Below are 15,159 nucleotides of genomic sequence, written 5' to 3' on the forward strand. Positions count from 1 at the left end.
GGGGAGCCGGCAGCGGCTGCAGGACGCGGTGCGGCAGCCGCGGCGGGAAGGACTGTGCGTTCCCTCGCCCGCCGCCTCCACCCGTCGCGGGGCACCGTCCGAGCCCCGGCACACCAGGCGGACGGCAGGGCAGGGTGAAACGGTGCCTTTATTGCTCCCACCGCAGACAAGGTCCCGCTGACAGCACGGGAGTGAGGAGCTGGGCCAGGCTGTGCCCAGCACCCGGCCGCCCCAGCCCCAGGCAGGGCAAGGAGTCCCCCCGCCCCGGCTTCTTCCAGCGCCGCCCTGGCCCCTCGCCCGGCCACCTCTGGAGCAGGTCCCTGTGTGGAAATAAAGCTGTCCCCGCCCGGGGCAGCACCTCTGCTCCTGGCCCCAGGGGCCCAGCTGGATGCTCTTCCCAGCGCCTGCGGCACATCCCATGGCTGGAACCAGCCCTGCTTGGGCCCCCGTGGCACCCACGGCCCCTGCCCAGGGCACACACGGGCACCCCTCCTGCTGCCACGGTCGGCACGCTCAGCCAAGCCCCGCACCTCCATGACGGGGCCCCTGCCCTCAGCGGGTGGCTGCGCCCAGCCCCGCCAGCCCCGCAGCAATGCCCAGCTTACACCCGGCACGGGTCTTCAGGTGCCAGTGGCCGCTCCGGGGGGCCGGGGTGGGGGACTGCCCTCCCCGGCCCCCGCCTCCAGCAGTCGGTGCAGGAGCCCCTCTGCCCTGCCCCGGCAGCGGCGGGGGGCTGGGGGGCTGCCCCGCAGGGCACCCAGCAACCCGGGCAGCTGCCGGGGCAGGCGGTAGGTGGGCAGGGGCCGGAGGGGCCGGGGGACGTCGCGGGGCCTGCAGAGCCGGCTGAAGTAAGCCAGCACCCAGCCGCCGCCGCGGCCCGCTGCCCCCAGCTCCCCGTGCAGGCAGGCCATGGCCGCTCCGAAGATGTCGTGGGCATCCCCAGGGGTCCCACCGGCCACCCCAACCTGCCACCGGCGGAAGAGCCGGGCACTGCCCCGGCTCCAGAGGAGGAGGACGGTGCCGCGCTGGCGGCCCACGCGGCCCCGCTGAGCGTAGAGCCAGGGCAGGGCGCCTGCCCGCCCCACGCCACCTGCTTCCCACAGGTCCAGGCGCACATCGCAGCCCAGCCCCGCGCGCAGCCGCTCGGCCAGGGCGCACACCAGCCCCAGGTGCTCCTCCGAGTCCGGCGAGTACAGCAGCAGCACGGGGCGCCCACCCGGGGCACCTGCGGGACGGAGAGGACAGCAGTGACAGCCCTGCCCCGAGCCCCCCGGCATCCCCTGGGGACACCCCGGCATCCCCCAAGGGCACTCCGGTATCCACCATACCACCCCAGGACCCTCCACAGCCCAGGGAGCTGGCACTCCAGCCCCACGGCCACTGCCCCCCTGCCCCGCAGCACCCCTGGGGTGCCCCTCACCAGCAGCCGGCCTCCAGGCTCCACGGCAGTTGAGGAGCAGCATGGTCACCACCAGCCCCAGCGCCAGTGCCAGCCCCAGCAGCCCAAAGTGCCTGCGGGAGACTGGGAGAGGGGCGGTGAGGGGGGGCATCTGCCCGCCCCCACCACCCCCTGCAGCCCCCCGGGACCCCCGCTCACCGTCAGGGCAGAGCAGCTGCTTCCGGGCAAAGCGCACGTCCGAGCGCCACACCTGGGGAAGGGACTGGGTGAGGGGGGGCTGGGTTGGGGTCCCCCCCACCACGGTGCGGGTGCCGACACGGGGGTCACCTTACCAGCACGCAGCTGCCCAGGACCTGCACCGGCAGCAGCAGTGCCAGCTCCCCCGGGGCAGAGCCCTCCGGCTGCAAAGCACAAGGGCAGGCTCAGCACGGGTCGGTCCCCCGCCCCGTGTCCCCCCCCAGCCCCGTGCCGCTCACCTGCGTGACGGTGTAGAGGGGGGCCTCGGGCTCGCACTGCCCGCCACGGCGCTGGCAGAGGGCTGCACTGAAGGCCGCAGGGACGCTGGAGGTGAGGCGCAGGCGCAGCTGCAGCCCCCGGGCGCTCACCGAGACGTTCCAGGCGGTCTCTGCAGCCACCGGAGAGAGAGGGGTGATCACGGGATGCCCGAGGGGATGAGGGGTGCAAGGGACCCCACAGCAGGGCTGTGCTCAGCCCGGGGGTGCCGCCCACCCACAGAGCTCACCTGGGTGGTGGGGACACTCCACATGGCTGCTGTTCCCATAGGAGAACTGGGGGGAGCGGGGGTCAGCAGAGGGGCTGGGTGAGTCGCCGTCACTCACCGCTGCCCCCCAGCCCGTTCCCCGTCGGTGCCCACCCGCTCGCAGGGGCTTACCCGGAAGCACAGCTGGGGGTGCACGTCCACCTTGTCCAGCGTGTATGCCTGATACGGGCAGAGAGCGTGTCACCGTCCCCAACCCACACAGTCCACGGACACCCCCAGTGCCTGCCCGCCACCCTTGAGGGACGCTGGGGCCTGGGAGGTGCCCCCGCCAGGGGCACAGCCCCGCATTCCAGCCCTGTGACACCCCAAAGCCAAGACCCCTCACCTGCTCCTCCTCGCTGGCTGTGGAGTTGGGGATGTCGTGGCAGGGTGCAGTATCGGCCACCGCCTCCTTCCAGCACAGGGTGGCCCGGGGGCGCAGGGGGCAGCTGGCGCTCAGCACCATTGCCATCTGGTCCTTGCTGCTGGCACTGTAGTCGTGGAAGCGCACCGAGGACCACAGCTCGGGGCCATCTGCGGGGCATGGCATCAGCGGGGTGGGGGGACAGCTGGGGGGACCCCTGGGACCTGGCTCCCCTCCCCATGGGCACTCACAGGCGGCCGGCTGGTCGCGGAAGGGGCAGCGCTTGCTGCGCAGGCTGTCGTGGTGGGGGTAGGAGGCCTGGGGGAGCAGAGCGGGGCAATCAGGGCAGGATGTGCCCCCACCCCTCCTGCCTGCCCTCGCTGCACTGGCAGAGATGGGCAGGGAAAGGGGCCCAGCGGCTGCAGGGGATGGCGACACACCTCAATGCACAGGCAGGGCACCAGGAATTCGTATGGCAGCGAGACGCGACGGCCCCCCGGCACCAGCACCTGCAAGCACGGGGGCAGTGTCAGCTGGTGGGGAGCGCGGCCCCCAGCCCGGGATGGGGACAGCCGGTGGGGGGCCAGAGCCGTTACCTGCCGGTGGAAGGGCCGGGGCAGCTCCTCGCACTCCAGGGCCAGCTGGTGGCACAGCCGCACCATCAGGGCAGGGCCCTCAGGCACCCACACGTCGATGGCCCGCGCCTCGGGGACCCAGGCGTGGGTGAAGACAGGCCCTGCAGAGCAAGCGGAGGTCAGCCGGCGCCGGTGTCCCCGCCGGGACGCCCCCGGGGTCCCTCCCAGCCTCACCGGACGGCTCGGTGGCGACCAGGTGGCTGCGGCTGAGGGCCAAGCCTCGGTCAGGGATGGTGCGCAGGGAGACGAGGACCTGCCGCCCGCTCTCCGCCGGGAAGCAATCAAACTGCACCTGCCACTGCGGGGAGCGGGGGGTCAGCAGGACACCCACGGCTCCGGTGTCCCACCCAGGCCCCCTGGTCCAACCCAGACTCACCGGCGAGCTGCCCGGTGCCCGGTGCCGCCGCCACACCTGCAGCCAGCCAGCCCGGTTGGAGCCCAACTCCAGGAAGTTGAGCTGCAGCCCACGGACACCACCGAGCTCTGCGAGAAAGCAGCGTGGGGTGCTGACACGGGTGGGAGGACGAGGCCCCCCCACCCGCGGGTGCCCGGTCCCGCCGCCCCTGCCCGTACCTGCGGCGGGGAGGGCCAGGCGCACCCGCAGGCAGGGCTGGCAAGGCTGCGAGGGCAGGCACAGGCGGGCCCTGCTCAGCGCCAGGGCGGGCGGCTTCAGCGGGGGCCCGGGCCGGGCCGGCCGGCGGCAGCGGGGCCGGCTCAGCGTGCTGTCGGCTGGCGGGGGGAGAGCAGAAAGGGGGCGGCCGTGCGCCGGGGGTCCCGCCTACCGCCGGCACCGGGAGCCCCCTGCACCAGGAGCCCCGTGCACCGGGAAGGGGAAGCCCCGCGCCCCGGGGACCAGAAGCCTCCCCCCGCCCCGCAGGACCCGGTAGCCGCGGGCGGGGGGAGCCCCGCGCTCGCAGCCATGCCCCGATCCCGGCCCCGTCGCTACTCACCGGTGGCCCGGCACTCCTGCAAGCAAAGAGACGGGGGTGAGCGCGGCGCCGCCTGCCCCCCGCCACCCCCCGCCCGGCCCCCGCCGCCCCCCCCCCCCCGGCGCTCACGAAGTTGGCGGAGACCCGGAGGCGGGTAACGGCGGCCCCGGCCCCGGCCAGCAGCAGCAGCAGCGCGGCGGCAGCGGCGAGCAGCACCGGGCGCCCCATGGCCGAGCCACCGCCGCCGCTCCCCGCCCCGCCCCGGGCCGGCCCCGCCGCATTCCTCCGCCGGCACGTGCGGCCCCGGCGCTCCCCCCCCGCTGCCAAGCGGCGCTTCCTGCGGCGCAGACACGCGTGGGAGCGTGGAGGGTGCTTTATTTCCATCTAGCAACAGGCGCAAGAAGGGGTACCCGCACCCCGGGGAGGCAGCAGGGACCCTCCACGGCCCGGGAGCCCCCCCCCCTCCCCCCACATGCGAGTACAGAGCCGTGGCGTGGCTCAGACACGCACGTTGGTCCCCGTGGACCCCCACCCACGGGAGCTGCGCCAGCGCCACCCCACAGGGCCCGACTGCGGAGCTCCAGCCTTCACGGAGCCCACTCGTCCCCCCTCATTTCTTCTTCTTCTCCTGCGTGCTGGTGAACCAGGAGTCCAGCAGCTTCTTGCTGTAGTAGAGCTGCCAGCCGTGCACCTGGGCGGCCACCACCACCACCAGGTACATGACAGAGACGGCCGAGAAGCCGAAGATGAAGCGGTAAGCTTTGCCGTGACGGTAGAGCTGCTGCGCCATGGGGAACATCTCCATGGCCCCGTAGATGAGGGGAGCCACAGAGAAAAGGCCGGTGCTGATCATGGAGAGCACCAGGTAGCTGATGTTGTTGCGGGGGAAGGAGAGGAGGCCCAGGAGGGAGGGCAGGATGCTGAGCAGGTAGGGGTACTCCCACTGGTAGGGCATGGCCACCTGGTCGTGGGGCAGCAGCTTGAGGTGCCCCACGCACATCTGGGCCAGCAGCAGCAGCCAGATGCCTACGTGCGTGTAGATCAGCTTCTTGATCTCCGACTTGAGGGCCACACTGGGGAGAGAGGGTGGCTGTCAGCGCCTGCTGGGGGGACCTGATCCCCCCCCTTCGCAGCCCCGGGGGAGGCCGCCGGGTCCCCGCAGCGGCGGGACACCTACCTCATCTGGTAGTGCGAGGCCACACGCTCCCGGTGCTGGAAGTCGCTGCCATCGGTGCCGGCGGCGCGGGGACCCCCGCGGGAGGCCATAGCACCGGCACAAGCTGCCTGCGGAGGCACAGCGTGAGGCGGGAGCGGCCCCCCCCAGCTCTCCCTGCGGTACCCCCCGCCTCCCCGGGGCAGCCCCGGCCCCCGCCCGCAGCCGCAGGCTCGAGCCCCCCGGGCCTCCCTCCCCCAGTAACAGGCCCCCGTGACAGCTCCGGGAACACCTTCCCGTGACTGCCCTGCCCCCGCCCGATCCCCGGGACAGCCCCCCGGGCACCCCCACAGGTGACACCCCCGGGGCCCCCTCCCCGCCGGCCCGGCCCGCCGCACCCCACCGCGCCCCACCTGCCAGCGGGACGCTCTACCCGCACTTCCGCCTATCTATGGCCGCGGCCGCTGGCTCTGACAGCGGGGGCGGCTGCTCTGCGCGCCCGGAGGCTCGACTCTATGGCCGCTGCGGGGTGCGCCCCCTCGGCCCCGCCCCCGCGCAGGCGCAGTGCCGCCATGGCGGCCGGGGGCACCGGCGTGCGCGTGCTGGCGCGCGCGGGACACGGGGCGCGCGCCGCGGGGTCAGCGGGGGCGCGCGTGGGGGCGTCACGCGGGTGTGCGGCGGGCGCGCGTGTGCGGGGGCACCCGCGGGGGTGCGTGTTCGTGGGGGCGCGGGGACGTGGGGGCGCGCGTGCGTGTGCACATGGGATGCACACCCGTGGGTGCACGGGAGCTGTGGGGGCACATGGGGATGCACACGCGTGGATGCACGGAGGCTGTGGGGGCACATGGGGATGTGCACCACTGGGTGCACGGTAGCTGTGGGGGTGTATGGGGATGCACATGCGTGGCTGCACGGAGGCTGTGGGGGCACACGGGGATGCACACGCGTGGGTGAAGAGGGATTATAGAGTGCGTGTGGGAGCGGGGACGCGCGTGGGGGTGCACATGCGTGAGCACAGAGGGGCTGGGGGAGCTTCGGGGGGTGCGGGGACAGGTGTGGGGTTGCGCACGTGGGTGCAGAGTGGCTGTGGGTGCAGGGGCACGCGTGGGGGGTGCGGGGCCGTGGGTGTGGGATCAGATTTAGGGGCACAGGTGTGTGGGGAGTGTCAGCCATGGGGGTGTCGGGGTGCGGGAACATGCAGGGCAGGGTGCAGGGTAGGTGGCTGAGGGGGGGGGGGGAGCTGTGCCACCGCCGGGGGGGGAAGGTCCCACCCGTGCCCCCCCCCACTCCACTCCCCGCAGGTGGGGGCGGCCGCTGGGCCCCGAGGAGACGCTGGGGCTGCTGGAGGCCTCCGTGGTGCACCGGGAAGGTACTGGGGGGGGGGGGGCCGGAGTGCTGGGGAGGCAGCGGGGGGGGGCCACATCCTGACCAGGCGTCCCCTCGCCAGGAGCCCTGCTGGCGCTGAGCAAGCCCCCCGGCCTGCCCGTCCTGGGTGAGTGCAGGATGGGGAGGGGGTCTGGCTGTGGGGAGGGGTCCGGCTAGGGGGGTCCTGGTGGGTGCTGACCCCCCCCTCCCCAGGTCACCCTGGGGAGCTGAGCCTGGCGGCGCTGCTGCCAGCGCTGAGACGGCGCCTGGGCCTCCCCGTCGAGCTCCACGTGGTGAAGGCTCCTGCCAGGTACGGTTGGGGGTGCCGGGGCGGTTCAGGGGGTGCCAGCCCCCCCGCCCCCCCACGGGGCTCAGAGCTGCCGCGTCCCGCAGGGAGTGCTCTGGTCTCGTCCTCCTGTCCGGGTGCCACCGTGCCACCGAGCAGCTCCAGCGGTTCTTCACCGCCGCCCGCCGGAGGGGCCAGTACCCCACCACGTACTGGTGAGTCCCCGGGACCCCGCTGTGCCGGCACAGGGGGGTCCATCCGCACCTCACCCCCGTCCCCACCTCACCCCCTCTCCCTGCAGCGCTGTCACCGTGGGGGTCCCAGCGGAGGCAGAGGGCGAGATCCGTGCCGGGCTGTGCTGGCAGCAGCAGGGTGACACCGCCGCGGTAAGGGGGTGCTGGGGGCCTGGGGGCGCAGGGGGGTGCGGGGGGGGGGGCGTGCTGAGGGCTGTGCTGCTGCAGGTGGTGCTGGTGCCGGCCCCGGGGCGCCGCAGCCTGGCCAGGAAGGAGGTGAAGAGCACCCTGACACGCTACCGGGTGCTGGGCACCGCGGGGGGCTGCGCCCTCCTCCAGCTCCAGCCCAGGACAGGTGAGTGGCCCCCCAACATTCCCCCGTGCCCCCCTCGTCAGCGCGGTCTCACCCCCCCCCCGCCTCCCCAGCCTTCCCGGAGCAGCTCCCGGTGCACCTGATGCTGCTGCTGTGCCCGGCCCTGGGTGACCACAAGCACTCGTCCCGCGTGGGCAGGGTGCTGGGGGTGCCCTTCCTCCTGCCCCCCGAGGCCGCCCCAACCCGCACACAGGTACGTGGCCGGGGTGGGTGCTGGGGGTGGCTCAGCACAGCCCCTAGGGACCCTGCTGAGCTGCCCCCCCACCGTTGCAGGTGCTGGACGAGGAGCTGCTGCGCCGGCTGGGGCTCTCCCCGCAGCAGCTCCGCCGCCTCCCGCTCCACCTCCACCTGCAGCGGCTGGAGCTGCCCCAGGGCCCGCTCTGCGCCCCCCCGCCCCCCCCCTTCCTGCGCACCCTGCGGCGCTTGGGGCTGTCCGGGCACTGGGAGACCTAGAACCCATGGGGGGATCCCCACCCCAAGCTGCTCCCCCTCTGCCACCCCATTAAATCCCCAACCGCTGTCAGGGTGTCTCAGTGTCCATTTCTTTTCTTAGCACACACGGGACACGTCCCCCCCACCATCCCCACGGCATTGCTGGGACCACCAGTCCCCCATCCCAGAGCCGGTGATGGCAGCCCTGCCGCCACCCCTGTGCCTGACCTGGTTCCCAGCGCCGGGGCGCAGCGGTGTCACCACTGCCGTGGCTCTGCCTGGCAGGCGCGACCGCAGGCAGGCAGGAGCGGAGAGGTCTTTTCCTGCCCGCTCTCTGCCCCCGGCAGAGGAGCTGCCGCAGCGGCCCCAGTTCCTGCCCGCAGCCCCATCCGGGTTCAGCCCCGCCGTGCCCGCGCCCTCCCGCACACAGAGGGGCAGAGCCAGGGTCCCTGTCACAGACGTGTTTTGCAGCCCCCGTGAGGGGTGGGCTGGGTGCCCTCACCCAACAATGGGGTCCAGCTGGGGTGGAGGGGAGCTGGGTGCCGCTGTGTCACCCCAGCTGGGACAGGCAGGGTGCTGCTGCCGAGCCGGTCCCCTCCTGGGTGTCCTTCAGCGTCGCAGCTCTTCTACGTCCCCCTGGGAGCTGCTGAGGGCCTCCTGCCCGCGATGGGGCTCCGCTGCCCCGGGCAGGGCCACGGGGTCCAGGCACCGGGTGCCAGCCGAGGCGGGCGCAACACCTCGGCAGGAGGGGGTCTGGCCTGTGAGTCCCCAGGGGCTGCCGGCCAGCGGGGGCTCCCCGGGGCGGTGGGACAGGGACCCTGGCCAGGGGACGGACACTAAGCTGGGGCAGAGCTGCCTGGGGCTGCCCAAGCAGGCAGCTGAGCTGTGGCAGCCCCCAGCTCCCGTCACAGCACCCCGGGGACTGTGGTGGTGCTGGGGGGGCTGAGCTGGGGGGGCAGCGGCGGCTCCATCGCCCCAGAGGAGCCAGTTCCCCCCGCAATGCTCCCGGCTGGGGGCGTGGGGCTGCCCTGCCCCAGGGGCTGGGCAGCGCAAGGGGCTGGGGGGTGCCAGCCGCAGCGGTGGGGGGCTTGCCCTGGGATCGGCGGTGTGCCGGCTGGGGCTTCCTCAGGGAGCAGCCTTCCACCATCAGCTTCAGCCCCACATGCAGAGGCACGGGCACGGCTGCCTGCAGGAGGACATGGCGGGGAGTGGGTGCCCAGGGTGCCCAGGGGGTGTTGGCCCCGCAGCCCCCCCCCAGCTCACCTCCTTGTAGATGAGCTCAAAGGCACCGATGGGGCAGGTGGGGTCATCCCTGCGGTCGATGACCACGCGCAGCGTGTCCCGCTGGACGCTGGCACACAGACGGCCGGTCACCGCAGAGGAGGGGGCCATGGTGGGGCTGGCGTTGATCTCCAGCAGCCAGGGCTGGCAGTCCTCCCCGAAGATAAAGTCGGCCCCGTAGAGCTCAAAGCTGCCCTTGCGGGACCCCACCAGGTCCTGGGCACTGCGCAGGGCGCCCACCACTGCTGTCTTCATGCCGGGCACCATCACCTGGTGCCAGGCACCTGCCTGCCCCACCTGTGCTAGGTACGCCTGGAGCTGTTGGCAGGACCAGATCTGGTCGGGGGGCAGCCGGGGATGCCGGCCCCGTGCCGGCCTGCACTGCTTCTGGATGGAGACGTTGCAGAGGTGCCGGGCGCTGGGGCGGGGAGAGTGGTGCTGGGTCAGTGGAGTGCCAGTGGGTACCGGGGTACCGGGGTCCGGCACGGGGGACACTCACGCGTCCAGGCGGCGCAGGGAGAAGGGCCGGGAGCAGAAGCGCAGGTAGCTTTCGCGGTAAAACCAGACGGTCAGCGGGTTCCAGTCGGTCACCAGGAACCATTGCCGGATGTCGAATTTGGTGCCAAAGATGAGCAGCGGCCGCTCCACGTACTTCTGCACCACCCACCCGCCCACCCTCGCCGAAGGCGCTGCGCAGCTCCCCGCCAGCCGCAGCACCTCCTCCAGCCGCGCCGCGCAGACGATGCCTGGGGGACATGGTGACGGTGGGACCCCCCTCCTTGGCGGGGAGCCCATTCCCCCTGCTTCCCCCAGCCTTACCCCTGCCGCGGGATTTGGCACCGGGTTTGAGGATCCAGACGTTGCGGTCACCCTCCATGCCGAGCTGGGGCAGCCGCCCTGCCAGGCGCCGCAGCAGGGCTCGGCACCGCTCCTGCTGCGCCCCGCTAAGCGCCAGCCCAGCCCCCTCGCTGCGGGGGAACGTGGGGGGCTCAGCGTCGGCCCCGTCGCAGTGTCTCCCCCATCCCGCTTGGCACTCACTGCACTACGTGGTAGTAGTCCTGCAGGAAGCGGTCCCAGTCGGTGCCCGTCATGCAGGGGGACGGGGGGTCCCCGTCGATGTCCTGGTGCCCCAGGCTGCCCAGGTGCTGCTCGCAGGCCTGCAGGGCCTCCTCCACCAGCTGGGGTGGCAGGGGGGGTCCTGGCCCCGCTGTGGGTAGCATGGTGTGAGGGACGTGGCTCTTGGGGACCCGCTGTGCCACCCTCAGGGCTGTGGCACAGAGCTTGCCCATGGGATGGGTGGCCTTGGGTGCTCAGGGATGGGCTGGGGAGACAACACCCATGAGGGGGGCTGGTAAGAGGGAGTGGGGGGTCCCAAGCCATGGCCCTGAGCAGAGGCTCAGCCCCCAGGCATACCTCTGACCCCAAACTCCCTGTCCCCCTCCTCCCAGGCCCAGCTCCACACGCTCACCTGGCCCCTCGCCGGATTTCGGGGTCTGCTCCGTCCCCGCCGGCACATCCCCAGCCCTCTCCAGAGCCGCTTTGAGCAGGCTGCGAGCTGCCGTCAGGCGGAAATCCTCTGCAAGGGGGACATTGTCCCCGCCTGGTCCTGCACAGGACACGGGGGGGGCTGGAAGCACGGGGGGGACAGGAGGGCAATGGCCCTGCTGGGTCACGCCAGCCTCGAGCTCACCGATGAAGGCTTGCCGCTCGTCCACAGCCCCCAGCCGGTAGCACCGGGGGAAGAAGGTGTCAGGGTCAGCTTGGTCGAACCAGGGCAGGTTTCGCAGGTTGAGGCACAGCCCCTCCTGTTTAGAGAAGGGTGGCAGCCCCCGCTGGACCCCCCCACCCCTGTTGTGTCGTACCCCCCCCCGGGGGCTCCGGGCTCCCACCTTGGTGGTGAAGGCGCCCACCCGGGCGTAGTGGTTCACCACCTGGTCCTGCCGCAGCAGCCGGCAGTCGACAGCGCCGTGGCGGTTGGTCCAGATGAAGTACGGCACCTGGTCCCGCACCAGGCGGGACTGCAGGGAGCGGGGGGGCCAGGGTGAGGCACAGACCCCCTATCCCACCCCTCGCCCCCTGCGCCAGGTTGTGCCCTGTGCCTGGGGGCTGCGGCAGAGCTCAGCCCTAGCCCTCTCAGCTAACCATGAGGTCGTGGATGCCATCGGGGTCCTCATCCCACCGCTCTTCCTCCTCCTCTTCCTCCTCCTCATTGGGTGGATGTGGGGAGCTCAGTGGCTCTGGGGTCCCCAGGGAAGGCCATGCCCCACAGCATGCCAACCCCGGTTGCGGGTCCAGCACTGCCTCCCCCTGCTCAGCAGCATCAGCATCGCCTCCCTCCTCCTCCGCCTCCTCCTGCAGCTGCTTCTCCTGGCTGCCATGATGCTGCTCCGGCCGGCTGCCCACCCTGCCCGTGCTGGGGAGCTTCCTCTCCACCCAGCCCCTGGCCCGCAGCAGGCTGCGGATGACAGGGTAGGGGCCCTGCACCGTGAAGATCTTCTTCTCCTGGGGAGGAACCCGAAGGCTCAGCCTGCCCCACCCCTGGTCTCTCCAGCTCAGCTCTTCACCCCCAAGCCAGAAATGCAATAAAAGCAATAAATGCAATAAATGCAAGTGCATGGCATGTTGGGGGGATGTGAAGTCAGGCCCCTCACCTTGATGGCCCTCTCCACGTGCAGCCTGGCCCTCTTGAGCCGCTCAGGGTCGAGTAAGGGGTGGTGGCAGCTGCAGTGGCCAGCAGTGGCAGATGCCGCCTGCCCTGTGAGGACAGCCCTGGCTGACCCCGCTGGCCCTACGTCCCCAGCCCTGGGGGGCGGGCAGGGAGGGGCGAAAAGGTGCCTACCTGCCTGTCTCTGCCTGACCGAGCCAGGGGTCCCTGACACAGTGTTCACCGACCCGCCGAGCCTCATGCCGGTGCCCCGTGTGCCCCCTGAGACGACCCGCTCCCCTGCCGTGCCCTCATCACCAGCCTGGCAGGCCAGGGGACAGCTGGGACGTCTCCTGCTCCGGCAGTGGCCCCCCCAGCCAAGCACTGCCCCTGGCTGGGGGGCTGTGTGCCCACAGTGCTGTTCTCCCTGGGGCACCGTCCCACGCTGGCCTGAGGGCGAGGGGAGCTGCGGGTGGCTCTGCCTCCTGCAGGCACCAAGCGGGTCCCCTGTCCCCTTGCCCCGTGGGGAAGTGAGGTGGGGGTCCAGCGCAGGATGCAGCCCCCCAACCCCAGCACCGCTGTGACAGCAGAGCCCTGGGCCTGGCTCCACTGCCCCGAAGTGGGGACAAACACGAGACCCCCAGTGCCACGCAGGCACCCCCACCCCGTGCCCACAACCCCCTGCATCAGCTCCCCACTGAAACCTCACAGCCCCCCCGGCCCCCCTGCACCACCCCCAAACCCTTTCACAGCCAGAGACACCCCCCACAGCCCCCTTGGTACCCCCCTTTCAAACCCTTCCATGCCCCCCTCAGACCCCTCCCTTCGCACCCCCAGCCCTGCCCGCACCGTCGGGGCCATCCCCACTGTTTGCCGTTGCCATGGCGCCCCGCCGGGCCCCGCCCCGCTCCCGCCGGGCCCCGCCCGCCCCCTCCCGCCGGGCCCCGCCCGCCCCCTCCCGCCGGGCCCCGCCCGCCCCCTCCCGCCGGGCCCCGCCCGCCCCCTCCCGCCGGGCCCCGCCCAGCCGGTGCCACAGGCCCCGCCCCCCCCGGTGCGGCGGGAGGGAGGGAGGAGGCGGCGGTTACAGCAAACGAGACCGTTTAAAAAACGAGACGAGACAGCGGCAGCGACCGGGGCCGCTCTACCGCAAGCGGGGTCTGCTCCCAGCACGGTTGCCGGCCCGGCGAGGGGCAGGGGGCCCGGCCCGGCCCGGCCGGCAGCGGGAGCAGGCGCAGGCACGGCGCCCGGCGGGCACAAGCGTTGGGGAGCCACGGGGTCCTGCACCACGGCCTAAAACTGGAGGCGAGAGGAGAAGACAGGCGGCCGTCAGTCCCTGCCCGCGGGCACTCCTCCGGCCCTCCCCGCCCTCCCAGCTGGCACCGGGGAGGGAGGCCGAGGGCAGCTGCTGCTGCCGGAGCTCCACGCTCAGCCTCTCCCGCGTCCCATCGCAGCAGCCACCGGAAGGGCCACATCCCCCCGGCTGCTGCCCGCCCCCGAGCGCGCTCTGGGGGTCTCAAAGCTGGCGCTTCATGAGCAAAGGGGGTGTGAGCTCCCCCGGGCACCCTCCCTTCTGTCCCCAAGAGGTTCCCTGGGCAGAGCCCCCACCCCGCTCCCAAAATAAGGGACCCAACTCCTCCCAGTTCAGAGCCTCACGTTCTTGAGGAACTCCTCTGCCACGATGCGGGCCCTGGCGTTGACAGAGAGCTTCATCTCGCTGATCTCCTTGTCGATCTCCTCCATGAAGTGGATGACAAAGTCCACCAGCTTGTGCTTGTACATCTGCTCCGTGTGGAAGTTTGTGATCAAGAAGCTGATGTCGTAGCCCTGGGGAAGAGAGAAGCACCCTGGGGATGAGCACCCAGGCCACTGACCACGCAACCTAGCATCCCAGTTCTGCACTGGAGACCCCCCCCGCCCCGTGCCAGGAGCTGAGCCAGGAGCTGCTTTGTCCCCTCCCTGTCACCTCACCTCCACGGGCTTCCTGCGCAGGATGAAGAAGTTCTCGGCCCTCATCATCATGAAGCGCATGAATTTGTGGCACAAGATCTTCTCGATCTCATCGGCCTGGGGAGAGAAAAGGGAAGTGAGGCTTCCCCCGCGCCAGGCGTGAGCTGCCAGCCTGCTGCCCGCACCCCCCACCTCACCTGCTTCACCGCGATGCTGACACGCACGGAGTTAATGGAGCCCTCGATGAGGACCTTCTCCTTCTCGTTCCTGCTGATGATCACCGGCTGCAACAGCAGCTCTTTGCTGCTCCTGCGAGCAGAGGAAGGGCAAGACTGACTCAGAAGGAAGCAGAAATGGGGATGGGGAGCGCACAAGCGGGGAGCTGAGGGATCACAGAAGTGTGGAGGTTTTGCTTCATGCTGCTACATGATGCCTTCTGCCTCCCGGAGGCGTCCATCCCGAGCTAGATCCCCCTCCTCCCTGCCGCTCCTCGGCTCCCTGCCGGCACCAGCCCTGTGACTAAGGGGCGGCAGCCGGTGGATGCAGAGGCCTGCCCGGCTGCACCGGGACTGCCCAGCGAACAGGCAGGTACCGGCAACACCGCGGCAGGGACCGGCCAGCGGCCCCCTCCCCCCAGGGCAGGCAGCCCGGCCGGAGCAGAGCTCCACCGGTGCTCCCCCCCGTACCTGACTTCCACCTCGGGCTTGTTGTGCCGCTCCACCACCTGCGAGGAGAAGTTCTCCAGGCACAGCGCGGCCTGCAGCGTGGCGCGCACCGCGTTCAGGTACGGGCGCAGCGTGGCGGTCTGCGGGGACACGGCGGCGTCAGCCCCCGGCCGGGGCCCCGCCGTCTGCCCCCCGACCGGCGGCCCCCCAGCCCCGCTCGCCCCACTGCCGCCATCCCCGGCCCCCTCATCCCCGCCCGCCGCCGCCGCTCCCCGGCCCGCCCCGGCCCGGCGCCCCCCGCCCTACCATGGTGGCGGCTGCGGTCCGGTCCCGGCAGGCGGAAGTGGCCGGTCCCCTCTTCCGGGATGCGCGGGACCTCCTACTGCGGCGGGAGGGGGGTGGCGGGAGGCTCCCACCCCGCGTCCAGGGCCCGGGTGGGGGCGGAGAGGCCTCGCCGTGGCACAGACCGGTGAGGGAACGGCGCTAGAGAGCGAGCGCGGCGGCGGTGGCCCGCGGCGGCGGCGGGATCCCGCACGGCCCCCCCCCACGCCCTGCCGGGCTTGGTACGCTCCTGTCAGCGCTTCCATATTAGGGAAGGGAGATGGAGAGCGAGTCGGACCAATGAGCGACGGGCGCTGGGCGCGGCTGGGCCAATGGGGGAGCGCGGGGCGGGGCGCCCACCGCCTACGGGGG

The 15,159-nt window shown here is 72.2% G+C and overlaps 5 protein-coding genes across 7 annotated transcripts; 1 reads left to right on the plus strand and 4 right to left on the minus strand.

The window, feature by feature from the left end:
- Positions 1-138: 138 nt before the first annotated feature.
- IL17RE (interleukin 17 receptor E) lies at positions 139-4,315 on the minus strand. Its single transcript, XM_075158482.1, has 16 exons — positions 4,304-4,315; positions 4,109-4,124; positions 3,732-3,887; positions 3,535-3,641; positions 3,333-3,456; positions 3,120-3,259; positions 2,964-3,032; positions 2,775-2,841; positions 2,506-2,693; positions 2,292-2,339; positions 2,142-2,187; positions 1,876-2,024; positions 1,732-1,800; positions 1,598-1,649; positions 1,421-1,522; positions 139-1,225 (listed from the first exon to the last, which is right to left on the minus strand). The coding sequence occupies exons 1-16, from the start codon at positions 4,313-4,315 to the stop codon at positions 621-623; spliced, it is 1,950 nt and encodes a 649-aa protein (XP_075014583.1). The 3' UTR covers positions 139-620.
- A 130-nt stretch (positions 4,316-4,445) lies between these two features.
- JAGN1 (jagunal vesicle mediated transporter 1) lies at positions 4,446-5,787 on the minus strand. Of its 2 annotated transcripts, none has more exons than XM_075158811.1 (3): positions 5,654-5,787; positions 5,265-5,371; positions 4,446-5,160 (listed from the first exon to the last, which is right to left on the minus strand). In XM_075158811.1, the coding sequence occupies exons 2-3, from the start codon at positions 5,351-5,353 to the stop codon at positions 4,698-4,700; spliced, it is 552 nt and encodes a 183-aa protein (XP_075014912.1). In that variant the 5' UTR covers positions 5,354-5,371; positions 5,654-5,787; the 3' UTR covers positions 4,446-4,697. The 2 variants fall into 2 exon arrangements, with proteins under 2 accessions (XP_075014912.1, XP_075014913.1); XM_075158812.1 differs by having other exon boundaries at positions 5,265-5,367; positions 5,654-5,768.
- A 25-nt stretch (positions 5,788-5,812) lies between these two features.
- RPUSD3 (RNA pseudouridine synthase D3) lies at positions 5,813-8,024 on the plus strand. The gene is made up of 9 exons (XM_075158484.1): positions 5,813-5,893; positions 6,459-6,609; positions 6,688-6,732; positions 6,819-6,915; positions 6,999-7,106; positions 7,193-7,277; positions 7,353-7,479; positions 7,551-7,690; positions 7,771-8,024. Exons 1-9 carry the CDS (start codon positions 5,813-5,815, stop codon positions 7,948-7,950), a joined length of 1,014 nt encoding a protein of 337 aa, XP_075014585.1. The 3' UTR covers positions 7,951-8,024.
- Positions 8,025-8,416: 392 nt separating this feature from the next.
- On the minus strand, positions 8,417-12,497 carry TTLL3 (tubulin tyrosine ligase like 3). Its single transcript, XM_075158815.1, is given in 9 exon segments — positions 8,417-9,115; positions 9,193-9,628; positions 9,710-10,003; positions 10,005-10,178; positions 10,249-10,388; positions 10,830-11,015; positions 11,100-11,228; positions 11,353-11,712; positions 11,862-12,497. Coding segments are annotated over 9 exon segments (2,610 nt in total). The 5' UTR covers positions 12,117-12,497; the 3' UTR covers positions 8,417-8,479.
- Positions 12,498-12,935: 438 nt separating this feature from the next.
- ARPC4 (actin related protein 2/3 complex subunit 4) lies at positions 12,936-15,061 on the minus strand. Of its 2 annotated transcripts, XM_075158808.1 has the most exons (6): positions 14,773-15,046; positions 14,488-14,606; positions 13,999-14,110; positions 13,823-13,918; positions 13,508-13,678; positions 12,936-13,150 (listed from the first exon to the last, which is right to left on the minus strand). In XM_075158808.1, exons 1-6 carry the CDS (start codon positions 14,773-14,775, stop codon positions 13,145-13,147), a joined length of 507 nt encoding a protein of 168 aa, XP_075014909.1. In that variant the 5' UTR covers positions 14,776-15,046; the 3' UTR covers positions 12,936-13,144. The 2 variants fall into 2 exon arrangements, with proteins under 2 accessions (XP_075014909.1, XP_075014908.1); XM_075158807.1 differs by lacking the exon at positions 14,488-14,606 and having other exon boundaries at positions 14,773-15,061.
- Positions 15,062-15,159: the final 98 nt, after the last annotated feature.

The sequence above is a fragment of the Calonectris borealis genome, chromosome 10 (assembly GCF_964195595.1).
Source record: "Calonectris borealis chromosome 10, bCalBor7.hap1.2, whole genome shotgun sequence".
Lineage (NCBI taxonomy): Eukaryota > Metazoa > Chordata > Aves > Procellariiformes > Procellariidae > Calonectris > Calonectris borealis.